Below are 12,447 nucleotides of genomic sequence, written 5' to 3'. Positions count from 1 at the left end.
TGCCAGCCTCCACTCCAACCACAGCAACACAGGATCTGAGCCGCATCTGTGACCTACACCACAGCTCACAGCAATGCCAGATCCTCAACCCACCGAGAGAGGCCAGGGATCAAACCCACATCTTCATGGATGCTAGCTGGGTTCATGACCGCTGAGCTACAACAGGAACTCCAGTAGAGTCTTTTTTTCCCCCTAAGATGTTTACTCTCCAGGAACAATGACAGCCAGATCCAGAACAAGATTTCTGTCCCTGGGAAGTAGCGGAGGTTTACACTGCAGTCCTGCTCGCCTGCCACAACCTTAGTTCCTGAATTTTCTTCCATCGGCAGCAGGAAGCCCAGAGCTGTTGATCCCAAGGTTCCCAGTTCTTAGGCCACTGCCGCCGCCTCAGTGTGAGTAAACTCAGTGCCAGGTTCCCATCGTGACAGCGGGAAAAGGGCCACCCAACAGTCACCTGCAGTGGAGGCCGAGGCGGGGTTTGCCTGCCCTGTGTAGGTCAGCTCAGCCCAGACACCATTCCCTCCCTTCTTAAATACCTTTTTTTTTTTTTAAACCCCAGAGCATTTCACACCTGCTGCAGCCTAATGAGGATCCTCTGCTCTCCTTTTTACCTCGCGACTCTCCCTCTTACTCTAGACTGGGTGTGCACCTGCAGGGGAAACCTAAGTGGGAGACAGGCTGGGCCCAGGCCGGGCACCATCCCCAAAGCAGGGCGAGGCCTGAGGGTAAGACACTGGCTACTGTGACAAAGATTAAAGGAAAGCAAGAGAATCAGAGATCCTAAAAAATTAGGATCAGGTGAGGATTCGAGGCGGACTTTCGGTCAAAAACACTTTGACTTAGAGACTTCAGGCTAAAACTGCAAAGCTTTATTTATTGAGTTCCAGGTACAAAAAATAATGGCTATATATGTAGAAAAATGAAAAAGAGCAATTTATGTTTGCTGCCTGAGTATTATGAAATATATTTGATATGAGCTGTAAGTCCACAGGAGACATAAAAATTTTCTTATAAATTTCTATCACTTTAACAAAAAAATCAGATACTAACACAACCAATACTGTTCAATGTCCACATAAAGTATATAAAACTTACCTGTTCAGCAAAAAATGAGACTATCGTAAACATGATCAACGTGGCCAACACGCAATGAGTCCAGAACTTCAGTCTGTCTCGATAGGCCCTCCTGCTCCGAGAGAAAAGAAAGCCAATAGTGCAGCTCTGTGGAGGGCTTCACTATCATTAGTTAGTTTTCCTAACTATATACTATTCACTAGTCTAGCAAACTGTATTAGTTTAGCGAAAACAATGCTGTGAAACATGAAAACAATGGAGGCAAGACTACAATATTAACGTAATTATATATTTCCCATGTGAGTATGAAATTTTCATTGTTATAGTAAATACTTGAATTAATAAAAGTCATCCAGGCAGGGCAGAGGAATTCAAAAGAAAATCAGAATTTTTAACAAACAAAAGCCCTCTTCATCTTTATTAATTCATTCATATTCATTTATTCACTCAATAACCCAATAAACCCTTCCTATAGATAAAGAGAGGTGAGTAAGAAGTCCCTACTCAGAAGCCTCCCCGGTGGCCTACTGGGTTAAGAATCGGGTATTGTCGCTGTCGTGGTGCAGGTGTGATCCTTGGCCCGGAAGCGGCTGCATGTCGCAGGCATCCACGCTCTAAAGTATCTGCCAGCCTGCAGAGGTGCTGACGGGCACCCAGCCATCACACAAGATGGACAGAAATATCAAACGCAAAGCCTTGTGGAAAAACAGCGAAATGAGGAAAGCTGCAGAGATGGTAACACTTCATTTAAGCCACGAAGTGGGAAAGTCAAGAATGTGGCTGAGAACGGCATGAGCGCTGACAGAACTGCAAGCTGGGACCTGCAGGACTCGATCAAGCCTGGCGTGGAGGCACTGGGGATGTTCAGCCAGGGAAGCAGGTGGGTGTGACCTGCAGGTGTTCTGGAAACCGTGCGGCGGGGTTTGCACGTGATACCCTAGTGGGAAAGGAGAGGATATACATGCGTGCGAGTCACAATCAGGGTGAAAATGGTGGCCACCTGAAGGCTGGGTGTCACAGGCAGGTGACCAGAGGCAGGCAGCCCAGTTGGTCTGTGCAGGAGAAAAGGAGGAGGGCTGCACTGGGGCAGAGAATGGGAAGAAACTAGCCCTGGAAGAGACACCGGGAGGGCAGAATCCCCGGGACCAGGAGACAGGAGGATGGGGATAAACAGGGGAGCACAGCAGTTTCCTCGTCTGTAATCGGGAAATTTAAGGAGCTTAAACAAACACTTAGCATAAGGCTTAGAAGATGTGCGGGTGACCACCAGATTCAAGCCTCTGCGCTGAGTTTGACTCATTTACAATTGTCTGGTAGTGGATGTCTCTACCTCAAGTCACATCTTCAAAATGGGGCCCTCCCTCCACTGCTCTTCCTCCTGATCCACAGCCAGCAGCGTGGGCTCCACTGTCCACAGCAGCCTTCAGAATGTGTGTGTACTCTGAAGGGCCGAGACACCCCAGGAAGCAGAACCCTGTAACAGCTGGAGGTGCACTGAGCGCCTACTATGCGCAAGGCAGGTATGTGGACCCAGACAGTGAGAGACCGTCTCTGCCCTGATGAGGGCGCACAGGCTGCAAGGAGTGACAAGCACACGGGATGGATGGCTGGCAGGTGCAGAAGGTACTATTCCCAAGAAAGGAACAGGAAGAAAGCCACTGCAGGAAACTGGGGGGAGATGACGCGGACTTGGGCGCAAGGTCATGAAATAAGGAAAGTTTCTAGAAAGCAGGATAGGGGTGGTGGGTCTGCAGTAAGAGGTGAGGCAGAGGCTGAGCAGGCTGAGGAGAAAGCAGGCCCAGGTCAGGGAATTGCCCAGCGCGTCCCGCACCTGCTTCGTCTCATTTGTACACCACGGAGAGCCAGGTCTGTTCACACCACTTTTAAACTCAATCCTTTTCTTATTCAATAGGGTCCTTGAAGGTAGATTTAGTCATAAACTGGACTTGGGGAGCTGACAGTTGGAACCATTCCAAAGATCGTCTTCCTTTGAGCACAAGGAGCATGAGAATGGTCAGAAGCCACTCCTGGCCATCCGTGGAAGCCATGTTAACTTGTTAGGAAAAGAAAGGTATGGAGGTATCAGCAGTACACCTGCTACCTGTCTCCCTTACCCAACCACAAGACACCGAAGAGGTTCAGTTGCTGAGGTCTGCTTGTTTCCCGCTGGAATCTCCCCCAACTCTGCCTACTGCCTTCTCTTTATTCTCTGGGCCGCGTCTTTGGTTCACGCCTTGACCACCCATTTCCGCGACAACTGAAATGCTTATTACTGGCCTCTCTCCTCCAGTTCCCGACAGCACTGCCTCACTCTCAACACCTTTCTCCAGTCCCACCCCACATGATGACGACAAACATCTAAAAAGTCTCCCGGGAAGCCCTGTCTAACTCGGATACGGCCCTTTGTAACCGCTCCCCTCGCTCCCCACAGCACTGCTTTCTGTACCTCGGGGTCCGGGCACAGGCATGTCTCCTGCACGGAACTCTCTCCTACCACAGCCTTTTCATGATTCCAAAGCAAGTCCACATGCACCTCCCCTCAAAGAACCAGCCCTGTCCTCCTCTGTACTCCCACAGCACTGAACCCCAGCGCATTCTACGTCACAACTGAGCACCTGGCCCCTGAGAAGGCTGGTACCGTGTTCCTTTCATCTTTGTACATGCAGACCTCATTTCATTGGCTTCGCTTTACTGCACTTCACAGCCCTGCTGCCAAGCAAGTCTATTGGTACTGTCTTTCCAACAGTCTCTGTATCACATCTTGGTAATTCTTTCAATATTCTAATTTTTTTTGTTATTATAGTGCTCTGTGATCAATAATCTTTGATATTACTACAACCTGCTAAAGCCTTAGATGATGGTTAGCATTTTTTAGCAAGTATTTTAAAATTAAGGTAGGTGCATTTTTTAGATATGCTATTGCATACTTAACAGTCTAAATATAACTTCATACTCCCTGGGAAATGTGATGGTCTGGAAGAGAACCCACCCTATCTCCGAGGTTTGCCTATATTCCTAGCACCCAGCATGGTAAGCAGGCAAGGGGTCAAAAATTTCCCTCAACTGAAAGATAAGATTATAATGAAGTGTTGGTAATAAAATTAAAGAAGGGACACTATGAGGCAGCCGAGGCACACAGAGGAATGAACGTGCAGAAGGTCAGGAACCACGCTGGACATGCCGCGTAACAGCGACGCCATCTTGAGCAAAACGCTTGACCTCTGTCACCACGTCCTCATCTGTAACATGGCAGTGAGCACGGCAGCTCTCACTCTAAAGAGTCAATACACTGCCCAGGACAGTGTCTACTGTATAGCAAATATTCAAGAAACAGGGTTGCCGCTCTGACGGCCGTGATGGCAAATGAGGCTCAGTAGATATACTCGGCCAGTGAGCTCAATAAAAACTATAAATGTAGTTTACAAAGAAATTAAAGCAAGTAACACAGTAAAGAAATTTCATTGCTCTTAAAAAGACACAAACACAAAACATGAGAACTTACCATTCCTGGAGTTCCCGTCGTGGTGCAGTAGAAACGAACCTGACTAGGAACTTTGAGGTTGCGGGTTCAATCCCTAGCCTTGCTCAGTGGGTTAAGGATCTGGCATTGCCGTGAGCTGTGGTGTAGATCGCAGACTCGGCTCAGATCCTGCGTTGCTGTGGCCGTGGCATAGGCCAGCAGCTGTAGCTTCAATTTGACCCCTAGCCTGGGAACCTCCATATTGCTGTGAGTGCAGCCCTAAAAAGCAAAAAAAAAAAAAACCCACAACCAAACAAACAACTTACCATTCCTGCAGCTCATGCATATGGAGGAAGCGGTTCCGATACTCCCTTGGCAGCTCAAACTGGGATGGTATGGGGAACATGGATTCGTAGAAGTCCCTGAGAACAGCCTTCACTGTCTGGGCATCTTTATGATTGTGGTCAATGTTGTCATTCAGGCAAACAAACTTCCTAGAAACAACAGAGACCCAGGGTTACTGGTTTTTGCAAGAGGGATCCTTACCTAACAAAACAGGAAGTGTGGATGCCAAATATATCTGAAATGGACTTCTGTCCCAAGTTGGTGCATCTACTGATATGACTCTCCGGGGGAATAATGTTCTCTAAAAGTTTTCTTTATAGATAGTCCCCTCCTGTAAGACAAAAAAGAACTAGAGACAAATTTTGAAGGTGCCTTCTAGCTAAGGGAGTGAGTTATTTTAATTTCGATTTGGCATGTCCCCAGTGAAATGTTCAATAAATGTAGTCGGCTGACTAGAACATTCTGTTAGCATCCCCGAAGAAAAACTAAACTGATAGTTACATTACTAAGAAGAGTCACGTAAATAATCCAGGCAGAGATGGCTCCTAATAGCTGTAGATTAATATGAGGTTGATGACTTGCTATATCTCCAACCAGGCTATAAGATGCTGGAGTTCTGGCAAAAACCAGGTTACAGTGGTGCTTCCCTGGCTTGTTTCACGTTCCTGTCAAGGCAAAACCCACCAACCTGAGGGCCCACTGAAACGGTAGGTAGGCATAACACCACTTCTGAAGTACACAAGTTCAATTTGTTGGGTTTTTTGTTTGTTTTTTTTTACAATTTTATCAAGTCTAGTAGAGCCCCCAGATCTCACTAACAATTTACAGCAACTATGGGGACACAGGAGCACATTAAACAACTGGGAGACAATCAAAAAAGGCCAAAGTTCAAGAAATCTTCAAAATATATCCACTCTGATTTCTTCATATATGCATGCAAAAATTTATATGTTGAAAAAAAGAGATGGGGGTAACCTATAGACTTAACTGCAATAAATATAGTTGCTACCATTTCAAACAGTTTAAAACGATGCCTATAAAAGACAATGGGAAGGAGTTCCCCAGCAGCTCAGTGGGTTAAGGACCTGGCATTATCACTGCAGGAGCTCTGGCTATTGCTGTGGCGCAGGTTTAATTGCTGACCTAGGAATTTCCAAGGGCCACAGGCACAGCGAAAAAAGACAATGGGGGAATGTGTACAATGGCCAGATAGTTTATCATGTTAAGGAATAAATTATGGTATTGAGGTTATTTTCAAAGAGTCCTTATAATGTACACATACATACTGAAAATTTTACGGAGGATGAAACACTGACTAAGATTTACTTAAAAATAATCAGCAGCTGCCCTGTCTGCGGCGGCTGCCCTTTCTCCAACCTCAGGGTGAAGCCCACGCAGGCAGGAGAGCAGCCGAGCCCCGATACTGCCCATTCTAGCCTCCCTGTGACTGCAATAAGCCCGTCCTTACAGTCAAAGTCAGAAGACTAGCTTTCCACTCTTGACTTAAACACGAGTCCCCCAAAAGTAAAACAGAACAAGAGTTAAAAATGATAAAATCTGTTCAGGGTCATAGGAGGTACCTGGGCCTGGCAGACACTGCTGGAAAAGCCCATTTTGCCTTGTGTCTTCTTAGTAAAACCCTGTCCCTTTCAGGATCATGAAACTGTCTGTGAATTCTCTCACCCAACAACTTTTAACCTGACACAAAAACATCAAAGTTCAGGGTGACAACTCTCAACTCTCCCTGGTCTCACTGCACATCACCAATGACTCAGAGAGCAAATCGACAGAACGGGGGAAGCAAAACGTAAGCAGCAAAACTGGTTCGTAAAGTTACCTTTTTTTAATTTTGTCTTTTAGTCTTTTTTAGGGCCACACCCATGGCACTTGGAGGTTCCCAGGCTGGGGATCCAATCGAAGCTGTAGCTGCTGGCCTACGCCAGAGCCACAGCAACACCAAATCCAAACTTCGTCTGCAACCTACCTCGTACCTCATGGCAACGCCAGATCCTTAACCCACTGAGCAAGGCCAGGGATGGAACCTGCAACCTCATGGATGTTAGTCGGGTTCGTTAACTGCTGAGCCATGATGGGAACTCCTGAAGTTATCTTTTTTTTAAATGAGAGCAGGGCATTTCGCGCAGAGGAAATGACATGTGCAAAAAGAGCTGCAAGCGGGGAGTCTCAATTATTACGGTTTACTGTCTACTTGGCTTGTAGGATTTTACGACTATATTATAAACAGGTATTTTCATTTTTCTTAAAATTCCAATTTCTACCACCTCCTCCCCAAAAAAAGGACTTTTGTTTTTGTCTTTTTAGGGCTGCACCTGTGGCATATGGAAGTTCCCAGGCTAGGTGTCGAATTGGAGCTGGAGCTGCCGCTGCCGGCCTATGCCACAGCAATACGGGATCTGAGCCACATCTGCAAACTATACCATAGCTCACTGCAACACCAGATCCTTAATCCACTGAGCAAGGCCAGGGATCGAACCAGCGTCATCATGGACACTAATCAGGTTTGTTACAACTGAGCCATGAGGGGAACTCCAAGAATGGAATTTTTAGGGGAAAAAAAAATACTGTGGCTTTGAAATGTCTAGAAATTGTGTATCTCTCATATTTTATAATTAAAATCATAAATGAGGTGAAACTGAAAACTTCTAAAAGCGATTAAAAGACAGATGAAAAGATTAATTTTATATGCTAAGTTTCCCCCTGGGTATTTTAACAGTTTTATATTTCCCATGAAGTCCAAAACTCAAAAATGTAGCTTATAACCAATTTTATCAAACTAGGACAACTGTTAGGGGGCCAGGCTGGAAATTGTCAAAGCTTATATAAACCTGAATATTTAATTTCATCCCCAAAGAAGGACTGCAAGTTTACTGGGTTAATTTTCACATTTATGGTGGCATTCCTTTTTTCCTCAGAAGCTAATCTGAACTTTACTTTGAAATGAAAGACAGGGTCAAGTCAACTCCTCTGGAAGCACCCCACCCCACTGATCCCTGACGTCCTGCAGTAGCAGGTCAATGTGCAGAGTGAGTGGAGCAAGCTCCTATTCCAACCTCCTGCTCCAAAAATCCATTTAACCTAACTGGCCTCAGACAGAGGACGTAGCAGGTATGAAATTGATAAGAACAGATATTACCCTTGATCTTAAGGCTGAGAAGTGATGGAAGCACCTTTTCAGAAATGCTCTGGGAGTCCCCCACAACGCTGCCCACCCCCAGACTCGATGAAGAGTTATGGCACTGGACTCCGAGGTCCCTCTGCATGGGTGGCCCCAATCTCAACTCACAACTCCTGCCTCTCAGTTCAAACCCTACCTCCACCCTTAGGCATTCCAGTCTGCGCCAGACAGAAATAAGTCACTCCCTTCTCCCCATTCCTACTGCTTTTTCTGTTTATCTGCATGACTAAAGATAATTTTTAAAGTTATGGGAATTCTCTGTACTTTCTGTTCAAATATGAACCTAAAACGCTCCAAATTTAAAACAACAACAACAAAACCAGCAGTACCTGGGGTTTTTCCTTATATCATCCAATTGGCCAACCACATGCGAAACATTGGTACGAATCATCTTAAAAGCAATCTCTTCTTCTCCCATGATTTCAAACCTAATTATCAAAACATATTTGAAAAGTTTAAATAATCATGTGGATGTGTAAAACAAAATTTCAACACGCATTTTATAAAACTGTGACTTAATCTTTCCATATTATTAAAGAAAATAACCTCATATAAATTTCAAAGAATGCTTTAAGAACTATGGTAAAATTATGAAAATACCACACTCTTACAATTATTCTTCAACAAGGAAAAAACATGTGATGTAGTACTTACCTATATTTGTTTTTGTCCTTATATGCTTTGTGGATTTTATCAGTCACTGGCTTACAGTTGGTAACTAGACTTTTAGTGACTGGTGGCTGTGGGAAAATACAGACATTACAGTAGGGCCAAGACAGGGGTGGGGGCGCAAGTGAAGCATTCGCCTCAGGTGCAGAATTTAAAGAGGAACCAAAAGACTCAGTAAACAAGATGAATATCTTAATGGATTATCTTAAAAAAATCAAATTGGCATACTATGACCAGCAGGCTGCCGGTTTTATTTTAATCACACGTTACTACACACTATCTGTTAAAAGTCTTATAAGTTACTGGCATAATTTTTTTCAGAAAGAAAATAAATTTCAAACATAAACTGTAATGAATTGGTCTTATGATACTCATAAGCTAAGCTGTCATTCTGACAGTCCAATTAGAAAATACTCTCTTCTACATGTAATAGTTAATTACAGTCATGAAGTGAACACCTTGGCTAAGAGTTCACTTGGTAATGTTAACTAATGCTGCGAGGTTCTTTAAAAAAAAAAATCCTAAAATCCCTTAATAACCCTTTAGCATACCTGGATAAGCACAAGAGGAATAACTGTTTTCTCCCCATAGATTATCTTCCTTAGAAAGGAACACACTTCTGTGAGTTCTGTGTAAGTGTGTATGGCAGGGTAGTTATTACAACATCTTACTAGGAACCCAAAATTTATAAAGAAGGAAAAAGAGATGGATGTGTAAATACAAGTGATGAAAGACAAGTCTGGATCGAGCACTGAAACAGAGTGAGCACAGCTCCCTGGTGATATCAGTGGCCTCTAAGGCAGCCTGTCAACACAACCCGATGTGGTCAAAGACAGGGAAGACCAACGAGGCCAGATCAAGGGGAGATGCTTTAGGAGCCCAGCACACTTTGGCCCTTCTTCCTCCTCTGCCCTAAGCTCTGGGGTTACACCAAGAAGATATCAGAAAAGACAGCCTGGAACTCACAGCCCATCGTGCCCCTCCTGGAGAAAGGTATACCCAGAAATACGTTGACAAATACATAGACATTACATTTTTTTTAAATTAGGACACTGACCTCCGGATGACTCAGCGTTGATTCTATCAGCTTTGCTGGCGGTAACGCCAAATTTTGGGAAAATAGAAAAGTGCTTCATGAGGCCCTCCAAGAATACCATCCCTGATGTGTGCAATGAGTACTAATTGGATCATTTCTCTTTTTTGGATATCAGATTTTTATATGATTTATTATTCTTCTCTATATTCATTTACAAATATCTACAGTTAATTATAGGGCTTGAACATTTTGAAAGATGGTCAATTTTTTAAAAATATGTGTTTTTCTGATTATGAAAGTGAAGACTATTCATTATAGAAAATATGGAAAAATACCAATGTGAAAAAAGGATATTAAGAACTACCTATGTTTAGAGTTCCCGTCGTGGCTCAGCAGGAGTGTCCAGCGTGGTGTCTGTGAGGATGCAGGTTCAATCCCTGGCCTCATTAGGTGGGTTAAGGATCTGGCAATGCCGCAAGCTACAGTGTAGGTCGCAGATGTGGCCCAGATCTGGTGTTGCCGTGACTGTGGCGTAGCTCCGATTCAAACCCTAGCCCGGGAACTTCCATATGCTACAGATGCAGCTGTAAAAAGAAAAAGAAAAAAAAAAGAAAGAAAGAAAGCAGCAGTAGCTGCTGCTGTAGCCAGACACAAAAGACCATATATGACATGATTTACTAAAGAAGAAGGGGGGGGAAGCTCCCCTGGTGGCTCAGTGGGTTGAGATCCCAGAGTTGTCGCTGCAGTGGCTCATGTTTGTGTTCCATTTCTGGCCTGGGAACTTCTGCATGCTCTGGCAAAAAAAACAAAAAACAAAAGCCAAGGACTACCTATGATCTAACCTACCATCGTTCCCATTATTTTGGGGGGTATGTATGAAGGTTTCTGGGAGTTTTCCACAGTTCTAATCATATTCTGAATATGGCAATAACCATTTTCCCACTAATTTTATATTGTAAACATTTTTCCATATACATGTTAGTAAAAATTAACTGTAAGCATTGCATAAATGGCTGTGTGATATGCTTGCATCAATTCTAAATGCACTTTTTCACATTATCATCTTTCTGAAACTGGGATGTGTCTTACAATCAAGAGTCTTCCAAGAAAAGACAAAAAATAAAAAATAGAGTCTTCCAATCATTTCAGCCAAATGGCACTCTGATAAGGTTATGTGTAGAACATCCACTGCCCCTACTGGTGAGGTTCAGAAAGGGCCAGCATCAGAGCAACTGAGCTTGGATGAAAGATGGGATTCCATTTGATGAATATTTCCTGGGTTAATTTTTATCCTCACAGTTGTTCTAGAGCAGTGAGTATGCTTTGGCGCTATCTTCTGCCATCCTTAGTGAAGAGGATGTCTGCTTACAGAATTCAAACAACTAATCTCAATATTAGCTTAACATCCATTAGGAAAGAGAAAAGATATTTCAAAGAAAAGTATACATGATTCTGGATTATCTGTGCTACTAATTTCCACTAAAGATTTATAAACACAGAGCCTATTTCTAGTTTGTAAAGTGCTATGCAGAACTGAAGTAAATAACACCGATAAGGATATACTCTGTTTTACAGAAAAGAACCCACGCCACTCACCAGATTGGGGTCATAGTAAGCTTCCTGAGTTGGAGGGATGTTGTTTAGCTGAGTGATATTAGCGGGAAGCATTTTCGAACAATTTATCAACATGTGCTCCAGACCTGTTAAATCCTAATAAAACAAAACGAAAGGATAAATCTTCTATGTACATTACAAGTAACAACTGTGGTTTTAAAAATGTTAAAGACGGAGTTCCCATCGTAGCTCAGCGGTTAATGAACCCGACTAGCATCCATGAGGATGTGGGTTCAATGCCTGGCCTCCCTCCATGGGAGGGAGGATCCAGCATTTCTGTGAGCTGAGCTGTAGGTCAAAGACGAGGCTCAGATCCTGAGTTGATGTAGCTGTGGCGTAGGCCAGCAGCTTCAACTTAGAGTGGAGCCCAAGCCTGGGAACCTCCATATGCCGTGGATGCATGTGGAGATGGGTACAACCCCTAAAAAAAAAAAAGACCAAAAAAAAAAAAAAAAAAAGTTAAAGTCACCAAAATTAAAGTGCTGTCTTCAAAGAGGGCTTGACTACATGACTCTTAAAGACACCCTAACCAGCAGAATGAGACAATGCATTCATCAAGTAACTCATCTTGGTCTCAAAGTAGACCGTTCTGGACTATGACGCACCATTTCACACAAGATGGTCCAGGGGATCACCAGATGGGAGGTCCTGCAGCTGGACTCATCTCTGTACTCTCCAGTAGGGAGTGTCCTACTCCTGGGATGAGAGGGTGTCGTGACAGAAGGGGCCGTGCAGGGGACGAGCCTGGATGAGAGCTCCACTTGCTCGGCCACACCTCAAGACCCTGAATGAACCTGTCACAGGAATTGCACATGCAGGTATGGCCTCCTCTCCAGATAATACAACAGCAGTCCCTACTGAGAGCCTAAAAAATGTCACCTTATAGGAGTTCCCGTCATGGCTCAGAGAAAACGAATCTGACTAGTATCTATGAGGACACAGGTTTGATCCCTGGCCTTGTTCAGGATCCACGTTGGGTTAAGGATCCACATTGCCGTGAGCTGTGGTGTAGGTTGCAGACACTGCTCAGATCCTGCATTGCTGTGGCTGTGG

General features: G+C 44.2%; 1 protein-coding gene and 1 non-coding gene across 13 annotated transcripts in view; both read right to left on the bottom strand.

The window, feature by feature from the left end:
* The window catches only part of GNPTAB (N-acetylglucosamine-1-phosphate transferase subunits alpha and beta), a 211,495-nt gene that overhangs the window by 2,829 nt on the left and 196,219 nt on the right, over window positions 1-12,447 (bottom strand). For all 12 annotated transcript variants that reach the window (XM_084957374.1, XM_021092669.2, XM_021092666.2 and 9 more), the window contains 5 exons: window positions 11,377-11,490; window positions 8,730-8,815; window positions 8,405-8,503; window positions 4,861-5,028; window positions 1,096-1,186 (listed from right to left, as the gene is read on the bottom strand). In XM_084957374.1, coding sequence (XP_084813500.1) covers window positions 1,096-1,186; window positions 4,861-5,028; window positions 8,405-8,503; window positions 8,730-8,815; window positions 11,377-11,490 — 558 coding nt within the window. The remainder of the gene's footprint in view (window positions 1-1,095; window positions 1,187-4,860; window positions 5,029-8,404; window positions 8,504-8,729; window positions 8,816-11,376; window positions 11,491-12,447) is intronic.
* On the bottom strand, window positions 7,874-8,059 carry LOC146403528 (U2 spliceosomal RNA). Its single transcript, XR_014804661.1, has one exon. It is a non-coding gene; the product is annotated as a U2 spliceosomal RNA (small nuclear RNA).

This window comes from Sus scrofa, chromosome 5, assembly GCF_054392235.1.
Source record: "Sus scrofa isolate SSC_HxYL_T2T_F1_AM1 chromosome 5, Sscrofa_HxYL_maternal_Yorkshire_Landrace_v2.0, whole genome shotgun sequence".
NCBI lineage: Eukaryota > Metazoa > Chordata > Mammalia > Artiodactyla > Suidae > Sus > Sus scrofa.
This window is presented reverse-complemented; position numbering and strand designations above follow the sequence as displayed.